Here is a 22,731-nt window from a genome sequence, read left to right on the forward strand (position 1 = left end):
AGCACTAAAATATAATTTTGAATAGAAAATTGGTTATATGGGACAGTATACAGCTAAAATATTTGGTTTTATGGGACAATATACGACTAAAATATTTGGTTTTATGGGACAATATACGACTAAAATATTTGGTTTTATGGGACAATATACGACTAAAATATTTGGTTTTATGGGACAATAACAACTAAAATATTTGGTTTTATGGGACAATAACAATACAACTAAAATATTTGGTTTTATGGGACAATAACAATACAACTAAAATATTTGGTTTTATGGGACAATAACAATACAACTAAAATATTTGGTTTTATGGGACAATAACAATACAACTAAAATATTTGGTTTTATGGGACAATAACAATACAACTAAAATATTTGGTTTTTATAGGATAGCATACGACTAAAATGTTTGGTTTTATGAGATAATTTAGGACTAAATATTAGGTTTAAAGTATGATATAGGTCTAAGAGATTAGTATAGGACAGTAATATTAGGCTAAATAGAATAGTATAGGACAGTAATATATAATACAGAACTAATATATTAAGGTAAATACGAAAAATATGCGACTAAAATATTAAATTTTATTGGATAATATAAGAATAAATATTCGGTTATACAGTATAATATTGGACTAAAGTATTCGATTATATAGGTGCTAGATGAAATAACAAGTGTTAAATATAGGAAAGAATATCGAAACATTTTTTTACTTCTAATCATGAAATCACAACATAGCTGGTGCATACAGTGTGTATTATATTAATAAAACCATCTGCTCCTGATAAAACCAGGGTACTTTGAGAAGTATTGCTCAACATTCTCAAAACGTTTCACGTTTCTCAACAAGTCAACCAACACAGTTGTCTAATGATAAAGTAAACACTGAGATTTTCTTCAAGAATATATGTACAAATTAACAGATATTTTAGTAGGGTTGTAAGATTTCGTGGATGCGTTGTTAGAGCAAAATAAATCGACGTTGTAGTTAAATATACATTTGTTTTTGATTTTTACAAATACCGCTAGATTTTTTTTTTAAATTTATATTCCGAAAACATTTATCTCAATGAAGCCTCAACAAATCTCTTAAAGTCTCAAAACTAAGCGGTTTTGAATTATAGGGCGGACTGTTCAAGTTAAAGGCATTTTCTTTTAAAAGTGTCCGTTAATTGTGGCAGTCTAAATATGGGTGCAATCGATCCGCCATAATTTAACTTCGTGTATTGGTGTTTTAGTACACTTTATAAAATTACTTTACATTGTAAGCACACCATATCAAAGTGTTACCAAATTACTTTTAAAATTTCTAATACGAGGGTGATTGAGGATAGGGAGAATCCGAAGAAACAGACGCGGAAAATCACCATGAAAGCGGACGCGGTGATGACGACGAAGTCATCTGGAGGTTCTGGTATCTGACAGGGATGCAATTCATTTTTCAGAGATGGGTTCAGGTCCTCGAAGCAATTACCCTCGGTCAACTGGCGCAACCTGACAAATGATAAAATTAAAGGGTCTGTAATGTTGTCGGCCGGTCTTTGAAGTGTAGCTATTTTGTGTTATTCAGCCTTATCCGACAGATGATACAATTGGACCAATCACAGCGCCTTTGCTATTACTACGGTCGACGGTTCTAGCAAACGCAGTGGCAGTCTCTCTCTCGGGAGTGGGGCACTCACAACCAATCTCAAAAGAGTTTAACCGGATGAGAGAAACCGTTTTACAACCATGAAATAATTCCTCTTTGACGCGATTAGCATAAGCTGCTGACGTCAATAAGAAAAAACAACCTGACGCCGAAAACTTTACAGTCCCTTTAACTCCAACAAAAATCTTAAACTTCGAAGTCGGGACTAACCTTTTGTTAACGGTCTTGATCAGAGTTTGCGAAACGTTTTTGTTGTAATACATGGCCATAAAGTTTATCATGATAGGTTCGCTTAGTTTCATTTTGCAGTGTCCTGTCTTGGCGTATCGGCTCTTGATGATGTTCCAGTTCAGTAAATCACCCCAGATGATAAATCTTTCTCGCTTTTCGATTCCCAAATGAATGTCGGCATTCCCGATTATGCTGCTAAATTTCTGGTAACACTTTTCTGGGTTCGCAGCGCCCCGCTTTACTATTTCCGCATATGCTCTGTTAGACAATGCGTGTTTCTAAATGGAAAGTACTCAAAATTAGATAACAGGTGACTTCAACCTCTTAAAGGAAAAGGTCAGGTAAAATAACAGTGTACCTTTAAGGAACGGCCTTTTTATAAATACAGGGATCCATGTAATATTAGAAGCAAGAATAGAGAACAGAGCAATCCGGGCGCGGGTCAAAGTCCACGACCCCCTTCCAAGGGACGGGGGGGTATGAAATAAGAGGCGGGTCATAGCGACAGAATTAAAAAGGAACTACGTATTTTCCGCCATCCCCGTCAGCAACATCATCAAAAGGTAGTTTAAGTGAGCCAATAAGATAATTTAAACTTTTCGTTACGTGCTGTAGGGAGGGGCTCTATACTTGGCTATGAGTCGGACTAAAGTAAAGGCTAACCGTTCTCTATTCCTGCTTCTAAAATTACATCTATCCCTGGTAAATTTAAGAGGAAAATATTAAAAAAAATCATGTCTTATTACAAAATAATTAGCATTTACTTCGTCATCCGCCATTAGTGACGTATGCTATATCGAACCACTTACCCATTTGGTTGAATTATCACAGGCTGAGAGAAATAAGGAGTGAGAGGTTCTGGCTAGCAGACGCCACTAAACTAATGGCGGGTGTCGCAGTAGGCCTAGTTATTAAAACTAATTAAATGCTAATTATTTTGTAATGAGAGATGATTTATTTCTTTTAATATTTAATTCCTTTTATATTTAGAAAAAGGCCTTTCTTTTAAGGTATAATGTTATGTTACTTGAAAAATTTCTTTAAGTAACATTCGCATCTATTGACCTGAATAGAACTAAACATTGCAGAGCTTTTGGTCAACAAAGGCATCGCGTTAGGAAAGTTAAATATATCGTCGATGGTGTCGAAGGTTAGTGCTTCTGATTTGGTTGAAAACTGTGACGTCATTTCTGAAGATACGAAACCCAATACAATGAAAGTTGTCAAACTCCAAGCGGCCGCTAGAAAACGAGGCACTCCGTTGCAATCGACCCCTTGGGGACCTTAATTGAAATGGAATCGATTTAAATTTTGAAACGAAACTGTGATGAAAACTCTTACCCGTTCCCAGAAGGCATTGCAATAAGAACAAGAATGGCAGTTCCGATTTATCTTTCCCATACTTGGAGTTTAATTTCCCAATCACGTAAATCAGCAGACCAACAGCGCAATACGCGGCAACTATCTATTAACATTAACACTTTTAGATTAAAATTTGAGTTTCGAAGGTGCAACTTTAACGTCTGTTCTGGGCCTGTATCTTTTCACGTTTACATTTTAACTTGGAAATAATGAAGGACTTATTTACCCATATGTCGACAACAGTGTAAATGTCATTTTCATTTGACGCGTATGTTCCAAATAATATCTGGACCCTTGAAATCCAAAATGGGTAAGAAATAGAGAAGGAATTATAACGTTCAACGAGTAATAACATAGGAGCTATCGATAAGTGGGCCTCCTGTGTAGTAAAAATGTTTACTGAATTATTATTCGAAGAGGTTGACCAAGATATCACCATTAGTTTATAAGATATGTTCCATAAGTATGACTCTATTTATTCTTCGTCATGCTAGAGACTTACATCTCGAGCTAATTCGAGGGAGAACGACAAGCGAGAATTGAAGTTCTACACTCGGTTAATTTTGCAGGACTTCCATCTTTCAACTTAGCTTGCATTACTAAGCCTTTGACAGCAGCGCTTCACCAGGCGTCGCTTTACCTCGAATCTATTACCTACTTTAATCACTTCATGACAAGCTCCAGTTTGTAACCAGTGACAAACTTATGGCCAACATATCTTTGAACTTATGGTAGAATAGTTTCATTTTTAATTTTATAGCAAATTACATTTCTCTCTAGCATTCCTAGAAGACCATTCCAAGAATTATTAACTTTCGCTCCCCAAAGCTGATCTGCATTCGGGATAACAGTAATGCTGAAAAATGTTTCGAGGATTGCGATTACTACGCGTATTATCAGAAGAAAATAGGGGAAGTGGGTAGCCGTAGCCTTGAGCCATACAAGTCGTCCAGTGATTCTCACTTACAATGGTCGATTCCCCTACCACCCTTAAAATTTGAATCTGGCCAATCGGCGCGAAGCATAAAATAGTACCAGATTTCATTGCGAACGCCACCATGTAGCGAACTGTGGAACTAACTTGTGTAGTCTGCTTATATTTCTGCTGTGCTTCAGTTTGAGTTAGGGTTACGTCAGGCAACGGGTTAATGCGGATATTGGTTTAATTAAGGACGAAAATTCGGTTATTTAATAAAATGAATGTCGTTAAGAGTACGCAGTGTGATTTAACGTACAAGGAAACTACCGATAAGAAAACTCAGGCTGTGTTGAAAGGAAAAGTAAGATCTACCCAAACCAATCCCAATGTTAAAAATCAAACTACAACAACTTGGATACAACTTTATTGCTTTGAACTCTTCCCTATCACAGTTTAAAACTTCGGACAAGTTAATTTTTTCCCTGGAACTTAGAAATACCATTGTATTTAAAAATAAAGACATATTTTAAAATAAGTTATGAATTTTGTACTTACCACTCGATTCCGGCCTCTGCCATTCTGCCTGAGTGCCTCACTGCCTCTAGCAGACGCCTCTAGTCAGTTGGAAGGCGTAGGACCGTACTGTCCACAGAATTACGTCACTCGTGTGTTAATGCGCGTAAAAATCCTATCTCTCTTCACTCCCACGGGGAGGGAAATGGCGCGAAAAATCCGTAAACGGGACGCCTCGCGAAGTTGCCCAAGCTACCCACTTCCCCTATTTTCTTCTGGTATTATAAAACTGATATCAAAAATATATAGTTATAGAAACAAAAGTACACTTCGTTGAAACTTGTTAGCCGTGTAATATGAGAAGCCATCCTTGTTCCCAGAAAAATGTCGACCCCTCCCCCTCTGCGTAAAATTACCTTTCCGACCGTGGCACAGGGAACAAGCCGTGAATAGGCTCATAAAGAAGCAGATGCTATCTCTAGTACCAAAAATTAACGTTAGGATCGCCAGCATCATCTTTCTATAAATCTATGACGTCAAGAAGCTCTTCCCTGATTGGTTAATTCGTGTAGGGGGTTGAGAGGAGGGTAGTTTGCTTCTCAGTTTACGTGTCGTCTACAGTTAACCAAAGGCAGTTAGGTAATTGTTAATGAAGTGTACTTTTTTTATAACTATATACTTTTGCTGATATTAAGCTTTATTACTTGATATTATCAATTTCTTGGAGGACATTGAGTAATTTAATCATGTAGCCATCTTTCTGCCCTTGGCCATTCAAAATAACAAATGGTGAGTACTATTAACAAACAAAGTGTATTATGAGTACGTTTCAATCATGATCAGGTCAATTGAATGGCACGAAGCGCGAATATAGAAAACAAAACTAGTTTAAAACAGATTCTACGGAATCAATTAAGGTCTTGCGATTTGAATAAGTAACAACAGGAATACATAGATTTCATCTACTTGACGCCATACTAATATCTGATTGAAGGTAAGGGGAAAGTCTTTAAACTTTGTTAGACCACCCTTTTCTCGTTCCTCGCATTTCATTGGCTATTCACCCTAGGTTTCCTCGTTCACACGACGCAAAAATTACTTGTTTACATTTGGGTTCGGCGCGGATAGGTTGATAGCTAGTCTTCAAAGTTCAAATACATAAGGTGAGACGTCAGGGGTGACGGTTTCTACACCTCTTCCCCTTTAGTTCAAGACTAGAAAAGACTAGAAAATGGCAAGTTAAATATTCCATGGAGATGAAATCTATGTATTCTTGTTCTTAAATTATATTTGCAAAGAAACAAAGTATACTAAAATTAAATGATTAATTCTTACAATACGAAATGGTGTTTTGTAGTAAGTTGTTGTCTCGACTTCCATTATGTCTTTGTACGTTGTTAAATCAATAATACTCGTAGTAGATTTGCTCTCAATTTCTTATCATAGTTTATGCACTCTCAATTGTTTTAGAAAATTCACAAATTTCTAACGAAAGGTGAGGAAACATTTCAAGTTAAGTTTGTGGTTAAAATAATAATTAATGATGGTGATGTGTTTCAAGTGTTCCCATGAAATGTACGAAAATATAATATAAACAATTTATGGTGCAAGAACACTTGATTGAATGAGATCAGTAGGTGATTTATAGAATAATCTAGAATCTAAAATAATCTAGGTATTTTGTAAACCAACCCTCTATGGGTTACTTTCGATTAAATACCTGACGAAATAATGAAATGTTTAAAACATTAAAGAAGACTTAATTTTGAAGACTTACTAAACCTTTAATGACCTCTCGGGCGTTGTTTTCAGGAGTGGTTCAGCGGCAAAACAAATGGAGAAATCAGGCGATAAATTGTCTACGCTTTTAAAACTTGGGCTGAACTTATTTGCTCAACAAGTATAGCGCTCGAGTTAATGATTGATTTTTCCAATGTTATGTTAGAAGAAAATTAATATTCTCAGTTGCTGCTAATGGTAGATTGCCTACTCTAATCATTCGCTTTATCGATTGAAAAGTTTAATTAAAATGAAACGCGAAAGACACATAAAAGGAAAAGGTCAGGTGACTTACCATTATACCTAAAAATAACGGCGTATCTCTAAATATAACGAAAAATAAATGATAGTCTCTTTTACTAAAAAACGACCTTTTACCCCTACAGGATTGGTTAAATTCTCACAGCCTGAGTAAACCCACTCGATCACGCGCGTAAGAGGTTCGATTCAGCAGACGCCACTAAAGCAATGGCGGTTGGCGCAGTAGTCCTTGATTATTTTTAAGACTAATTAAATACAAATTATTTTGTAATTTGAGATCATTGGTTTTTTAATATATTTAATTCCTTTTATATTTAGAAAATGGCCGTTCTTTTAGGGGTAATCAGTTATGTTAGCTGTGCTTTTCCTTTAAAATATCTCTAGTCTTGAAGTAAACAAGCGTTATCGATCTTTCTAAATTTGCATTTAATCAGCCTGAATGCATGTTAAGTTTTTTTCGATATCGTACATGCTTATATAATTACTCTATTTTCTTCGGCACACATGCAATTTTTGGATTACTTTGCAATAATAAGTATTCTATAAATACTGACGCGTGCGCGTTACTTTGTATTTACTGTGTATTATTCAAATAACACCATAAGTTTATACGTTCCATAAGTACGACACTACCTATACTTCGTAATGCTAGGGACTTACTGAGAGGTGGTTCGAAAACGACAAGCGAGAATTGCAGACTACACTCGGTTTGTTTCGCGGTCCATCTTCTCATTTAGTCTGTTCTAAGCCTTTAACAGCGCCTTACGAGAATCTATGGCATTTCACCCACGTCACTTCGTGACAAGCTCTCAGTAATCAGTGACAAATTTATGAAACATATCTTATGAACTTATGAAGTTACTTATAAAGCTGTCTAATGGAGGATTCCATTCGTAATAATTTTGAAGGAATAATGATTCACATAGGCCTACTTTAAATAAATATTTTACGAACAGATGTTGTCGCTATTTATTTTCAATTCAACTAGACGTCTAGGAAAAGTGGAACGTTTCAACTAGTACAGTGAAATATTTGATAAAAGTTGAACTTACACCTGCATTGAAGTAAATTGAAAAGTGAACGAAGCTGAAAACTACAGTCAGAACTCCGCGATCGTGTTAGCTTAGCTCGAGGAATATTCGTTGTTTGGAGTCTTACTTTGCTTGTTTAATTACAATATTATAGCACGAAACTTCCCATTCTTTAACGTGTGATACAAAATTGCGTAAATGTAAGTAATATTTCAATATACCATAAGTTTATAAGATATGTTCTCATAAGTATGGTTCTAAATATACTTCGTAATGCTAGAGACTTACAGCTCGAGCTAGTTCTAGAACGACGGAAGCAAGAATTGAAGTCCTACACTCGGTGGTTAATTTTGCAGGACTTTCATCTTCCTATTACGTCTGTACTAAGCCTTTCACAGCGCCTCAACAAGCGTCACTTTACCCAGAATCTATGACCTACTTGAATGACTTATTGCCAAGCTCTCAGTAACAATTGATAAACTTATGGAACATATCTTATGAACTTACGATTATACTTAAAACTTTTGAGGTTTCCATAATTCCAGATGTATTCAACCCGACACGTATCTCACTGCCTAGTTTTGCTGACTGTTTGTTATCTGTCAATGCAGTCGATATATTTCTTCAAGAATAACTATCATGGAATATTCGATTTGAAGCTACCTAATTCCAATTACATATACTATTTCACTTTAAGTTTAAGCTACATTGGCGTTATTCAAAGGCTTTTTGCCGTTATCGTTGGATTTGCCGGTCTGGTATTTTACGACTGTTTCCCGGGACCAGTTAAAATGAAGGCGGATTTGTCGAAATTACCACGTATTTCATTTAGAATCGTGACACGTGGTGATTATCCAAAATTAGTTACTAAAAATGCCAACTTGATAAAAACCATTTGCTCGGAAATCCAGTTGAAGAATTTTATAATTGAAGTTGTAACTGAGAAAGCGATGCATTTACCGTTAAACGTGGCGCAAATTGTAGTTCCACAATCTTACAGAACAAAAAACGGAACATTGTTTAAAGGTACCAAAAGTATATAGATACAAAAACCAAAAGTACACTTCATTGGACTGTAGACGACATGTAAACTGAGAAGCAAACCACCCTCCTCTCAAACTACTACGCGAGTTAACCAATCAGGAAAGAGCTTCTTGTCGTCATACCTTTATAGAAAACCAAACGTTAATTTTTGGTACTTTATGAGCCTATCCACGGCTTGTTCCCCGTGCCATGGTCGAGAAGGTAATCATACGCAGAAGGGGGTCAACACTATCCTGTTGGTAAAGGAGTTAAGGCTTCTTATATTACAGGGCGCGAGCATGGATTAATTAACGCTAGGGATAGTTCGTTCCCCCCAAAAGATGAAGCACGCATATTCCGAGGGGTCCGTCATTGCCAAAAAATCCCGTACGCTCGGGGAAAAATCCAAAAACAAATCCAAAATTCCAGTGAAAATACAAAAAGGATTTTGTATTTTTTGAAAAATCCGAAGATCTTTCAAAAGTTTCAAAATATATAAAATTATGTAAAAAATCCAAAAATCCACCGAAAATCCAGAAAAAAATCCAAAAATACCGAAGTTTTTAAGAAATCCAAAATAACATGTTAAATCCGGGAGTGTGTTCGAATTTTTTTAGAAATCCAAAATTTTGTGAAAATCCACAAAAAAATCCAAAATTTTGTGAAAATCCACAAAAAAATCCAAAATTTTGTGAAAATCCACAAAAAAATCCAAAATTTTGTGAAAATCCACAAAAAAATCCAAAATTTTGTGAAAATCCACAAAAAATCCAAAATTTTCAAATTCACAAATCCAGGAAGACGATAAAAATTACAGTTAAAAATACAAAATCCTAAAAAAATACGAAATCCCAAAACAAATTACGAAATCCCGAAAAAATACAAAATCCCGAAAAAAAATACAAAATCCCGACAAAAAATACGAAATTTCAAGAAAAAATTCAAAAATACAACGGTTTTTTTTGAAAATCCTACTGGATTTTGGATTTTTATAAAAAATTGACAAATCCATATAAATAAAAAAAATACGTAAAAATCCATAAAAATCCGAGGGATTTAAAAATCCCGTACGTTTTTTTTCGAATGACGGACCCCTCGGCATATTCCAATTTCCAAACGCCCTGTAGCAGCAGCTACTATCCCTAACAGAACGTTATAGGAGAATTGGACCAAATATCACGTGTTCTATGACGTCAAAATTGAAATCCTGCCTAAATTGGAAAAAAAAACTATTTATTTTGCCTAGAGATGGCGCTATATCTACATCCGTTTTGGTTCAATAAATTGGGGGAATGAATAGGGGAATCAAGGAATAATTCGGAATATGTAGTTGACGATAGCATTACATGGAGAAACCCGGTTAGTGAACAATCCCTAGCGTTAGTTAATCCATGGCGCGAGCAAGTTTCAAGGAAGTGTACTTTTGGTTTTTATTCTGTGTACTTTTGAAGGTACGCACTGTACCTTTATTTTCATCTACGCTTCAAAATTATTTACTTTCAATGACATTAAAATACAAATTAAATCTTTAGGTCGGAATCTCCAGTACTGCCTAGAAGAAGGGGTCAGTTGTCTCTCGGACGAAGACTGGATTGTCCATTTGGATGAGGACAGTATATTAACTGCGGATGCTCTTAAAGGAATCGTCAACTTCATTAGCGATGGAAAATATTTCTTAGGAATAGGAACCATATCGTACGATCCCGATAACTTGACAGGGACACTAACTCAAATGCTTGTAGCCAATAGTGTAATTTGGGATAAAGGCTTTTTAACAATGTTTTCTAATATTTTGAACGATCTCCCTTCTGGAGCGAAGGGTTCCTTCGTAGTTTGTAACAATCGTGTCGAAAAAGAAATCGCCTTTGATGGAGGACCATCTGCTTCCATTGTTGAATTCATATATTTTTTTTATAACGCCCATATTAAGGGTTACCGAAAAGGTTTTGTCAAAGGTGAAATCTACGAACAGGGGACCCTAACAGTCAAAGATTTTCTCAATCAAGTTACGAGATTATCTATGGGGTTCAACTACTTGGGGGAGAATGAAATTATTCGTGGCAAATACTGGGTAATTTTTCAATTAAATCGAACACTAATTCAAGGATACTTGTTTTATCTAATGTCATTATTAATTACCTTATTGTCGGATTTTGAATTTCAAAGTGGAATATTTTTAAATTTAATTGGATTGATAATCGCTCACGATCTTTATGTCGGGGTATTCCACTTGTACAGGAAGTACAACGTCTTTTCAATGGGAAAATTATTTCTTTTCTTAATTGTAAATTTAGCTTTTGGGACGTTTTTCAACAATGTGGTGTTGGCAATTGCTCATTGCGTATCGTGCTTTCAGAAGAAACCGCGTTTCACAGTCTCTAAGAAATCTAATTAATTGCTGTGTTTTAATTATGATTAAAATTTATGTCCGGGAAATAATTCTGTAATATTTTATTAATTTGATTCATATCGGAGAAGCTAAAGGAAAAGTTTATTTAATCATGCAGGATTTAAATCTCGAGATTTTAAATCCTGAAAATAAGTATTGCTTTCGTATGTTGTCAGTACACACAAATCTGCGTTACGTAGAGGCCTTGCTTTGCGCGTACTGACAACCGAAGCTGGAACAGAATATATATCGAATAAAGTGCCGTTGGGAGCAGTCTGGGAAATAGCACGCTTCCTTTGGTCCTCGGATCAGTTTATTAATTGCTTGAACTAGTTTTTAAATTCAAGAAGTGGGGGTAACTGGTCCTTAGGACCAGTTTATTAATTGCAAATCTGTAGGACAACAAAGGCGGGGACCAGTCCGGAGCAGTCTGGGAAATAGCACACTTCCTCTGGTCCAAAAAAAGTTTATTAATTGCTTGGACTAGTTTTTTAATTCAAAAAGTGGGGTCACTGTTCCTCGGGACCAGTTTATTAATAGTAAATCTATAGGAGAACAAAAACGGGGACCAGTCCTGAGACCAGTATGTTTTTTAGGACACTAAGGGGGGTCACTGGTCTCAAGGACTAGTTTAAAAAATATCCTTATTTCCAAGACTGGTCCGGAAAACAGTTTAATATTTCGGACACTAGGGGGGGCTACTGGTCCCAAGGACTAGTTTAAAAAATATCCTTATTTCCCCAACTGATGGGGAGTTGCCTATCCTTTAACGTGAAAACAAACAGCGTGGGAAATAAGGCGGTGGCACAGGGCAAATGACCAGTTTAAAAATTAAATCGGAGGGGGCTCAGTGGTCCACAGGACCACTAAGAAAATTCAAGGGTTTCCAGAGTCCAGACATTAGCTAATATATTTTAATTATCCACTTCTTCATTTTAGCAGACGACGCGCCCTGGTCAGTGGTCATGGACCAGTTTATTTATTCCAGGCCAGGGGGGTCGCTGTCCCAATCAGGGCTCGACATAAGGCACTAGTCAAGGCATTTGACTACTAAAAAAAATGCCTTGACTACTAAAATAAATCGAAATCTGGGGGTTCACTAGTCAATTTGACTAGTAAAAAAATGTCCCAAATATTCGTAAACCATGCGTCTCACTAGTCAGTGACTACTAAAAAATATTGGGATAGGGGGCTCACTAGTCAGGCTGACTACTAAAAAAATATCCTTATGTAGAGCCCTGGTCCCAATGTCCAGTTTAAAAAAAAATCCTTATTTCCCATCCTGAAAACAAATTTCCTAACGCCATAGCCCTCTCGATCACGCGCATCCTTTATCCATGGGTAAATTATCTACTTATTTTCAGCCCGTTTTAGTAGTTGGAAAACGTCGTCTATTTCGTTGTCTGTTCGAAAAATCGTCGTAAATATTTCAGAGGCCCCGTATGGCAGTTTTATGTAAATCAATTTAATTTGTAAAGTAATATAGCAGTGTTAATGCGAAATATTAGTCTATAATGACGCAGGATACTTCGGGAAGCGGTCCAATGTCGAAACAGAGCGATTCGGGTAAATCCAAGGAAAATAAAAGAGATAAAAATTTTCAAACCAAGGTTTGTTGTTATCATTAATTCATTTATCCAAGTGCTCAAATTAATAGTTTTCATTTGAAATTAATTATCGCGAATTAAACTGCTTTTAAATAATACTAATTTGACTTTTATTTCTAGGTTGTGATTCGTAGACTTCCGCCATCCATGACGGAAGCCCAATTTACGGAGCAAGTCGCTCCCGTTCCACCCAATGATTATTTTCATTTTGTCAAAGCTGATTTAAGGTAAGGTGGCCAGTATTACCTGTCTTACTCAAAGAAATATATTTAAAACTCGATATTATCAATCAATATTTAAACAAACCACAAAAACACACGCTTAAAGATCATAATCTCAAATGCTTGTTAGTTTTTCCATAGCCCACTTGATCACGCGGGCTGCACGCGCTATTATAGAAGCTCGCTCAATCGACCCTAAGAATGAGAATAACCATAGCCCACTTGATCACGCTGGCTGCACGCGCTCTAGAAGCCCGCTCAATCGACCCTAAGAATGAGAATAACATAGGTTCGGTCTAAAATTCAAACCAGTCTGGTTTTAACATGGGCGTCTATGGGAGGGGACCAGTTTTATCAACGTTTTTGGCCCAAATAGTGCATCCACTGGTTCAAATCTCTTGAATTTTTAATGAAACGTGTATTGAAAGGTTTGATATTATCCTGTAAAATTTAAAGTCTTCAGCTATAATAGTTTTTTTTATAAAAAATAAAAATCATCACATAGTAGAGAAATTGAAGGGGCAAAATTCTCTACTATGTGATGATTTTTATTTTTTATAAAAAAACTATTATAGCTGAAGACTTTAAATTTTACAGGATAATATCAAACCTTTCAATACACGTTTCATTAAAAATTCAAGAGATTTGAACCAGTGGATGCACTATTTGGGCCAAAAACGTTGATAAAACTGGTCCCCTCCCATAGACGCCCATGTTAAAACCAGACTGGTTTGAATTTTAGACCGAACCTATGTTATTTTCATTCTTAGGGTCGATTGAGCGGGCTTCTATAATAGCGCGTGCAGTCAGCGCGCGTGATCAAGTGGGCTATGGTTTTTCACACTCGTAGCGAGAAAGCTATTGCCAACGCAGCCTTTATAAACAGTGTCCTTTGCACCTGAAAATGATTCTCTTATTTAATTCATAGTTTGGGAATGCACGCCTTCACGAGAGCTTATCTAAATTTTCTAAGCCAAGAAGATGTTTTCATATTCAAAGATAAATTTGACGGATACGTTTTTATCGATACCAAGGGTAAGCTTATTTTATTTAGATTCAAACTAAGACTCTTAAACACAGACGGGCTGGAATGGAGACATGCAGGGTGGGAAATAAGGATTTTTTTTTTAAACTGGACATTGGGCCAGCCAGCGACCACCCTGGTCTAGAATAAAAAAAACTGGTCCATGACCATTGACCAGGACGCGTCGTCTGCTAAATTGAAGAAGTGGATAATTAAAATAGTTGAGATAATGTCTGGACTCTGGTTACCCTTGAATTTTATTAGTGGTCCTATGGATAAATAAACTGGTCCATGACCACTGACCAGGACGCGTCGTCTGCTAAATTAAAGAAGTGGATAATTAAAATATTTGAATTTATGTCTGGACTCTGGTTACCCTTGAATTTTCTTAGTGGTCCCGTGGACCACTGACGGCCCCCCCTCCGATTTAATTTTTAAAGTGGTCCAGGCAATTTTTAAACTGGTCATTTGTCCTGTGCCACCGCCTTACTTCCCACGCTGGCTGGAAACCCTTGCGGGAAAAATAAAAAATACTGGACATAAGGAAAAAAAACCCCACTGTTTTGCTTCTAGCAGACGACGCTAAGGAAAAAATCAACGGTAGCGCGCAGTCTGGGAAATAAGGATATTTTTTAAACTAGTCCTTGGGACCAGTGACCCCCCTAGTGTCCGAAATAATAAACTGGTCTCCGGACTGGTCCCAGCCCCCTTTGTTCTCATGTAGATTTGCAATTAATAAACTGGTCCCGAGGACCAGTAACCCCCACTTCTTGAATTAAAAAACTAGTCCAAGCAATTAATAAACTGGTTTTGGACCAGAGGAAGTGTGCTGCTATTTCCCAGACTGCTGTAGAGTGTCGAATGTTTTTCACGCGCATCCTTCATCCATGATGGAGATACGGTTGGCGAGTGGTTCTTTTAGGGCAGCGCCTTTCTAGCGCCACACTGTGACCAATATTGAAACTTTTTCGACTCAAACCATAGCCATAACATAATATAAGGCTTATGAGTCGAATTAAGTTTAGGGGCGCTGCTGACAGGCGATGCCATTAGAAGAACTGGGACTGTTTTAGCTTATAATTTCTCCAGTCCATCTGTGTTTTATGGTATTAGATTCAAAATATGGTAGTTTTTCGTTCTTTGTTCCTCTGAATTTAGGCAACGAGTATCCGGCTATCGTAGAATTCGCGCCATTTCAAAAAATACCAAAACGTAGATCGAAAAAAAGAGACGCGAAATGTGGTACTTTGGCCCAAGATCCCGAGTACTTAAAGTTTCTAAGCAGTATGGAAAATCCTGAAGAAGCCGACGAAACAAGTGGCGCCCCCTTACCGTCTGCAGAAACTTACCTTGAAGAAATCGAAGCGAGGGAACGAGATCTAAAAGGTAATTTCCGGTTTGAAAAGAGAAAAATTCCGTCTTCGTAATTATATTTTTGATTTTTATCTACATATTTTGTATGGAAACACAACATAGATTATGGGCTGATAGTTTGTGTGTCTGTCTGTTTGTATGTCGCCAGGAACGCGAAAAACAAAGTTCCTTGAGGTATAGGCCTATTGTGTGGTCTTCAGGGTATACGGACTAAATACCCCCAAGACAAAAGATCCCCGGTCATAATCCCCCCATTTTTAAAAACGTACAAAATCCCCCTTCTCTCAAGACAAAATCCCCCGGTCATTTTCCCCCCATCCAAGTTAAGAGTACAAAATCCCCCCACTATCAAGACAAAATCCCCCACTATCAAGACAAAATCCCCCCACTATCAAGACAAAATCCCCCCACTATCAAGACAAAATCCCCCCACTCTGTAGACAAAATCCCCCTACTCTCTAGTCAAAATCCCCCTACGCTCTAGTCAAAATCCCCCTACGCTCTAGACAAAATTCCCCGGTCATAATCCCCGGTTAGGTTAGGTTTGGTTTGGTTTGGTTTGGTTAGGTTAGGTTTGGTTTGGTTTGGTTTGGTTAGGTTGGGTTTGGTTGGGTTTGGTTGGGTTAGGTTTGGTTAGGTTAGGTTAGGTTTGGTTAGGTTGGGTTTGGTTAGGTTAGGTTAGGTTGGGTTGGGTTGGGTTGGGTTAGGTTGGGTTGGGTTGGGTTGGGTTAGGTTGGGTTGGGTTGGGTTGGGTTGGGTTAGGTTAGGTTCGGTTCGGTTCGGTTCGTAATATTTTGGAAATATTGTAACAATGGTACGCCTTTTCCAAAATATTATTTTTTACATTTATTTTCTTCCGAAGAACACAGTTTGGGGGGAATTTGTCCCGGGGCTGGGGGGGGAATTTTCCTGGGGCTGGGGGTATTTTGTCTTCGGCATCCATTCGGGGGGAATTTGTCTCCTACCTGAGGAGATTATGTCCTTTTCTTCTCAAATGGGGGGATTATGTCCAGGGGGGATTATGTCCTACATTCGGTTTTCGGAGACCCTTGTTGTAACTTGTCAGGGTTCATAAAAACCCGGGTTTTATTGGGGTTTTGGTTTTTTGGGTTTTTTATCTTTATCAGTTGCGTGCATTGTCGAAATTCTCATTGAAAAAACCCTGGCGCAGGGTTATAATGTAGATATTATGACGTAACCAAAATTCTATGCCCTTTTTTTTATTCAGAAAATGGTGGCGCACCCAGGCAAACCACGCCCCTGATTGAGTACTTGAAGCAACGCAAGTTGGAACGTCAGCGAATGAGGGACGAGAAGCGGGAGGAGCGGAAACGACGGGAATTGGAAAAGAAGAAGGCGAGAGATGAAGAAAGGCGGAAGAAGAAATCAACGCCATCTAGCGGAGGACACGATAAATACGATAGCGGGGATTCGCACTCTAATAGAAGCGGCGGCTCTGGACATTATTATTCCAAGGACTCCAAAGATGGCAATAAGAAAGATTCTGACGCGGCTGGGGTCAAACTTATGGTCAGTACAGTCTTTTTTATGTAGGAATGTTAGGTGTAACAGTTTCAGGCGCCATATTTGGTTTGGCATTAAAAATCGAGGTGTGAGAGTCCCGGTGTTTTCATTGTGAGTTCAACTCCCGAGTGTCGGAAAACTGGACTTGCCGAGTCCTTAAGTTGACTTGTTACTCTTGGACTCATGGGTTCTTAAGAAATGGTTGGGAGTCCAAGTCGAGTACAATACAAATGCAAATTCCTTTGTTCGTTTGTCCGATTACTAAGGCCTTGGGACTCGCGCGTCCGATTACTAAGGCCTTGGGGCTCGCGTGTCCGATTACTAAGGCCTTGAGACTCGCGTGTCCGATTACTAAGGCTTTGGGACCATTGAGTTCAGAATATATATCCTTCTAGAGTTCTATTTGGATATCGGGTTTTCGCGCTCGCGCGACCATCGTTTTTGAAATTAGGGGACGGACGGACAACTTTATCATTAGGTGGTGGCGCCATCTATTTCACTTAAAAACACATATTTGTTACTGGCGTCTGCTATAATTTCTTAATATAGATAGGAAATGTTTGGAAACCGCTATGATAAGTAAAAACAGTGTATATTTTTGAACTTTCGTGATAGTCAACTTGACAAAAATGATCACCGCAAATGTCTTATTTTTGTGGAGTCCATTCAATTCCATAAATGGCCTGGCACCATTGTTTTGGTAATTCCGAATTTTTTGTAGGGAATCTTAATGGTACAGTTCAAAAAGGGTTGAACTATCTAAATATTTATTAATTTTCTGCTTTTGTCACAAAACATTTTTATTTCTACCAGTGTTAACACACTTTTCTACTGAGCATTTTCGACCCATTTTAAAATTTAATACATTTTCACATTATGTGTTACTTTAATAACTAATAACAAAAATAAATAGGGGAAAGTGTCGGACTCTGTCCTTCGTCTGTGACATGCATTTGGAGGGGTGAATGCGTACTCGCGAAATCTGTTTCATCCCCCTCGCCTATTCACCACGTACCTAAGATAATTTGCGATATTGCGCGTGGAGAAATAGTGCGGTTTTATTTTACATTAGCTGCTTTTGACTGAGGCTAACCGTGGCCACTGCAGTTTATCGCCACAATTTAATTTGATGATGTACATGATTGAATTAATTTAGTTTGCTAATGTTGATTGTTATTTACCAATATATTAAAACGTTTTGGCTTATAATGACAACCCAGGGCCTAAAGGCTGATTTAGATGGTTTCTAAAATTCTGCTTGTGCGTGAACTTTTCGCTAATGACAGAGCTTGAGATTTTTTTATTTACGTTTTTACAGGCTCAAGCGCAAGCTTCAAGCATTTTGATTTACATGCTTTTAAAAATATATTTTAAGATATACCTAACTTGAAATTGTTCAGATTTTCGTTAAGCCTAATGTTTCAAACTTTTCTTAAGCCTAATGTTTCAAACTTTTCTTAAGCCTAATTTTTCAAACTTTTGCTAAGCCTAATTTTATAAATATGTGTTTGGCCTAATTATTCAAATATGTGTTTGATATTTGACGTCAATTCGGTACATTTGCCATTTCAAAGAGGCATAATAACTAATATCCAGTTAAAATTTTGTCAAAATGATTAAAAACGGGTATTTCATTGATGGCGGTAGCTTTTTTTTGGCGCTTGCTAGAAAAAAACCAAATTCGTTTTGGTTGCGGATTGAGCTTGTAAAAAACCAAACCAAGGAACAAGCGAAGCTACAAGCAGTCATGTAAATGGCCGAGCTTGAGCTTGTGCAGAAAAGATTTAAAATATTTCAAGCAAAATCCTGTTTTTACGAGCTACAATCGAGCATGTAAATGAGCCTTTAGTTTGAACGAAATTTTGAAGGATTTTAACGACGAGTTTTTTTAAATAAATGCTGATTTGCGGCATTTTTAATTTAATTTTGGCGTGCTAAAGATCTAAACAAACATTAACCTCGTTCAAACGCGAAAATAACACTAAAGAAAACAGAACAGAGCGCGGAGGTTGTGGCTCTTCCTTGAGATACGCCTATGCCAAATTCTCACGTTTGGTGGCGTACGAGCGTTATTTTCGGGAAGAATGACATCATCAACTACAAATCTCATTGGCTGATACCATTTTAAACACCTCTCGCGCGCTTGAGCGTCTTGAAATGCATGTCAAGGCAAAGGCAGGAAAATATGGCAGTCCGACACTTTCCCCTATTAATTTTTGCTAATAAGATATAATTCCCGAGTAAAAACACGTAGGCCTATTTAATAAGAAATTGATCAATATTCCATTTATTAAATATCAAATTTTATTTATTAGGCTCCACTTACGGTTTTTCAATTACCTAACTTTCATATTTCGCGCTTTACTTCTTCCTAAATTTAATTTTCAAACTCAAGCTGCGGCGATTTTGCGGGAAAGCGCCCGCAAAATCGTGGGAAATTCTTTTAAGCTTCCCACGTAAGGCGACAGATGGCGCTAACGTCTAATGATAAAGTAATGATATTCGACCAATCCGAGTACGCGAGAAGAAAATTCAACAAAAACTCTAGAAATACATATATTAGAACTCAATGCTTGGGACTTTCGCGTCCGATTACTAGACCTTGGGACTCGTTTTTGCCCTAACTAAAACTGTTATTACTTACCCTTTTACACGATTTCAGCTTTTAAAAAATCCTGAACGCGATGACACTCGTTCGACAGCCGGGTCATCGCGTTCCTCTACCTCGTATCACCACGACAATTACTCGTATAGAGATCGCAACGAGCGAACAGGAGGTAAAGATCGCGAAAAGGCCGCCGAAAAGAGAAACAGGGACGATGGAGAACGCTTTGACCGCTACAGAAATGACCGAGGAAATCACAACAATCGAGATAGAGATCGGAACGTCAGGGACAAGGATGTCGGGGGCGAGAAGTACGAGAAGAATAAAGAGACCAGAGACAAAGAAGGCGGCGACAGGACATACGAGGATAAGTACAATCGAACTCAAGACAGGGATAAAGACGATAGGGGCGGTAAGGGATACATGTCTAGAAGGGAACGAGAACGACAAAGGGAGAAAGTGGCTGCGGCCAGGGAAAGAGAACGGGCCAAGATTCAAAAGGAGAAAGACGAAAAGAAGTAAGTGTTACCTTCCTTCTGTCATGTTGATTTGATTCGTGGGTTGCCCAACAACCCCATTATGCGTTTTGCGTAGTTCAAATGAGCCAATCATAAAAGAGCCTGAGGTTAAACGGAAGTGTAATCCGTTATTTAGGGACGAGGCCTATATTAAGCTTATAGTGGGGTGGCGTAGCGGTTAGCGCTTTCGCCTCGCAGCAAGAGGATCCCGGGTGGGATCCCGGACTGTGGCACCGGGTGAAAATCTGGGAACAAATCCTTCTGCGTAGAGTTTGCAAGTTCTCTCCCCTCTTGTTAAAAGGAGTTTTCCTCCGCGGTCTAACCCGGTTTCTCCTTTCCATCAAAACTTGCAGAGGTTAACGGTAATAGTTAGTATAGGGGGCGCTGTAGGTTAGCTGTGGGGGCATAGGGGCTAGCCCCCTGCACCCCTCTATGCATTGTAAACGGGACCCACCTGTAAACAAGCCACAGTCTTAGTGTGGAAATCCCTTCATAGACAAAGCCTAGATTATTATTATTATTATTATTATTATTATTATTATTATTATTATTATTATTATTATTATTATATTCGATATAATAGAGCTATGCTGGGCTTGCGTGAAGTTTGTAGAGTTATTAGTTTATTGGGAATGGGCATCGGCGTCAGTGGTGTGCCAGTGCTCGTTAAGAACCGACGACAGGCGATGCCATTAGAAGTGCAGGGGTTTTAGCTTATTATTCCAGCCCATCTGTGTTAAATGGCCAGGGTTTTCTATTTTTCTATAGGAGTTCTAAAACGTCTGACGCTCAAAAGGTGAAGGGTTTCGCGTCCAAGAAGGAGCCTCCAATGTTTCTGCCAACGTCCAGCACGCAAGATGTTGGACTAATCCCCGACGATCCCGCTATCGTAGCTGCGGCCATTGAGAAACCTAAACCTTCGAGTAACGCCTCTGGCAATAGTTTCGTCCCTCCTAATAACGCCAGCAATGAGGGGGGCAGCTCTTCTAGCGGTGATAGCAAGGATCCCAGGGTGGAACGAAGAATACGAAATAAAGTAAGTCCAAATACGGGTCCAATCTTAGTCCAAATGTGGGTCCAATCTTAGTCCAAATGCGGGTCCAATCTTAGTCCAAATGCGGGTCCAATCTTAGTCCAAATGCGGGTCCAATCTTAGTCCAAATGCGGGTCCAATCTTAGTCCAAATGCGGGTCCAATCTTAGTCCAAATGCGGGTCCAATCTTAGTCCAAATGCGGGTCCAATCTTAGTCCAAATGCGGGTCCAATCTTGGTCCGGTGCCGGTCCAATCTTGGTCCGGTGCCGGTTCTTCTTGGTCCCGATGCCGGTTCTTCTTGGTCCCGATGCGGATTTTCTTCTTGGTCTCGATGCGGATTTTCTTCTTGGTCTCGATGCGGATTTTCTTCTTGGTCTCGATGCGGATTTTCTTCTTGGTCCCGATGCGGATTTTCTTCTTGGTCCCGATGCGGATTTTCTTCATAGTCCAATACGGTGTTCTTCATAGTCCAATACGGTGTTCTTCATAGTCCAATTCGGTGTTCTTCATAGTCCAATACGGTGTTCTTCATAGTCCAATACGGTGTTCTTCATAGTCCAATACGGTGTTCTTCATAGTCCAATACGGTGTTCTTCATAGTCCAATACGGTGTTCTTCAACTATTATATTTTTCTTTGCCAGGATCGTCCATCTTTGGAAATCTATCGTCCCGGTATGAGGCGTCTAAGTAGCACAAATCCCTCTCAAGGCAATAGCGGTGGTTCCGCCTCTGGCAAGATGTATTCGAACCAAAGTGAAAATAATTCGCAAAATGATTCGGGGGAAAACTCGCCCCGAAGTTGCAGTCCTGGAAACACAGAGCAAGTCTTTGATGAGTCAGTCGTCACCGTCGATGCTCAGGGCGAAGAGACGCTCGTTGATTTTGAAATTGATACACAGACCCTTTCTGATGATAACGAGTGAATAAGTGATGTTGTAAAGTGTAATAAATTTCGCCCCTCCCCCGTGTTTTGAGTACTGTAAAATTTGAAATAAAGATTTTCCTTCGCTAATGTAAGATTGAAGAATTAATATCTGATTGGCTGCTTTGCTAATAATCCAAATAGTAAAAATGAAGTCTACAAAAAGAGATTTTGTATGACCATATGTGCCGTAAGTATGACACTACCTATACTTCGTAATGCTAGAGACTTACAGCTCGAGCTAGTTCGAGAACGACTACACTCGGTTTTGCAGTCCATCTTCCTATATAGTCCGACAAGATATGATGTTTCTCCTATGTCACTTCATGTTGTATTACGACTTGCTTTCAATAGAATAGTATGCCTTATAAGAACACTAGTATGGGAACGAGGTGGCCTAAATATGGGTCTTGACCATCTTGTTTAATGTGATAGTGACGACATTTTTTAATTTAGAAAAAATTATGTATTTTACAGAATATTTCACACTATTGATAACAAGCTTTCCAATTGTGAAATACAAACCATTTCAATATTGATTTTGAGAATGTACGGGCCCCTAAAACAAGAAAAAAGGGCACACATGTGGAGTAAACACATCAGCCTGCCCATCTTGTTTAGACAATTTCCAATAGAGGAGCTCGAGATTTCAAACAGGCTTAGGAAAGAGGGGAAACTAATCCCCTTCCATGGAGCTAAAAGGAGTTCTTCTTACCCCAGCAGAGGTATTACACTGGA

At 38.3% G+C, this 22,731-nt stretch overlaps 3 protein-coding genes across 4 annotated transcripts; 2 read left to right on the top strand and 1 right to left on the bottom strand.

Moving 5' to 3' along the window:
- Positions 1–598: 598 nt before the first annotated feature.
- LOC149647281 (uncharacterized) lies at positions 599–6,062 on the bottom strand. Of its 2 annotated transcripts, none has more exons than XM_089849725.1 (7): positions 5,385–6,062; positions 4,017–4,104; positions 3,475–3,627; positions 3,228–3,351; positions 2,952–3,169; positions 1,866–2,164; positions 599–1,498 (listed from the first exon to the last, which is right to left on the bottom strand). In XM_089849725.1, the coding sequence occupies exons 1-7, from the start codon at positions 5,426–5,428 to the stop codon at positions 1,291–1,293; spliced, it is 1,134 nt and encodes a 377-aa protein (XP_089705851.1). In that variant the 5' UTR covers positions 5,429–6,062; the 3' UTR covers positions 599–1,290. The 2 variants fall into 2 exon arrangements, with proteins under 2 accessions (XP_089705851.1, XP_089705852.1); XM_089849726.1 differs by lacking the exon at positions 5,385–6,062 and adding an exon at positions 4,587–4,858 and having other exon boundaries at positions 4,017–4,353.
- Positions 6,063–7,636: 1,574 nt separating this feature from the next.
- LOC149647282 (glycolipid beta-1,4-mannosyltransferase egh-like) lies at positions 7,637–11,169 on the top strand. The gene is made up of 3 exons (XM_089849623.1): positions 7,637–7,951; positions 8,297–8,777; positions 10,307–11,169. The coding sequence occupies exons 2-3, from the start codon at positions 8,297–8,299 to the stop codon at positions 11,167–11,169; spliced, it is 1,344 nt and encodes a 447-aa protein (XP_089705749.1). The 5' UTR covers positions 7,637–7,951.
- Positions 11,170–12,569: 1,400 nt separating this feature from the next.
- LOC149647283 (uncharacterized) lies at positions 12,570–22,088 on the top strand. The gene is made up of 8 exons (XM_089850165.1): positions 12,570–12,773; positions 12,891–12,997; positions 13,920–14,026; positions 15,174–15,401; positions 16,618–16,919; positions 19,576–20,036; positions 20,805–21,072; positions 21,713–22,088. Exons 1-8 carry the CDS (start codon positions 12,678–12,680, stop codon positions 21,992–21,994), a joined length of 1,851 nt encoding a protein of 616 aa, XP_089706291.1. The 5' UTR covers positions 12,570–12,677; the 3' UTR covers positions 21,995–22,088.
- The last annotated feature ends 643 nt before the right edge of the window (positions 22,089–22,731 follow it).

The sequence above is a fragment of the Phalangium opilio genome, unplaced genomic scaffold (assembly GCF_054372755.1).
Source record: "Phalangium opilio isolate 3A_F unplaced genomic scaffold, DU_Popi_V2 ptg000089l_1, whole genome shotgun sequence".
NCBI lineage: Eukaryota > Metazoa > Arthropoda > Arachnida > Opiliones > Phalangiidae > Phalangium > Phalangium opilio.

Bases quoted from the DNA above. Each gene is read 5' to 3' on its own strand.
- LOC149647281 (XM_089849725.1), bottom strand. From the start codon at position 5,428: ATGATTAAATTACTCAATGTCCTCCAAGAAATTGATAATATCAA. The intron at 3,628-4,016 runs GTAATTTGCTAT...TTTACTACACAG, and splicing joins TAGGAATGCTAGAGAGAAAT to GAGGCCCACTTATCGATAGC. The intron at 1,499-1,865 runs GTTAGTCCCGAC...ATCATTTGTCAG, and splicing joins ATCAAGACCGTTAACAAAAG to GTTGCGCCAGTTGACCGAGG.
- LOC149647282 (XM_089849623.1), top strand. From the start codon at position 8,297: ATGTATTCAACCCGACACGTATCTCACTGCCTAGTTTTGCTGACTGTT. The intron at 8,778-10,306 runs GTACCAAAAGTA...TTAAATCTTTAG, and splicing joins AAACGGAACATTGTTTAAAG to GTCGGAATCTCCAGTACTGC.
- LOC149647283 (XM_089850165.1), top strand. From the start codon at position 12,678: ATGACGCAGGATACTTCGGGAAGCGGTCCAATGTCGAAACAGAGCGAT. The intron at 12,774-12,890 runs GTTTGTTGTTAT...TTTTATTTCTAG, and splicing joins ATAAAAATTTTCAAACCAAG to GTTGTGATTCGTAGACTTCC. The intron at 12,998-13,919 runs GTAAGGTGGCCA...TTTAATTCATAG, and splicing joins TTTGTCAAAGCTGATTTAAG to TTTGGGAATGCACGCCTTCA.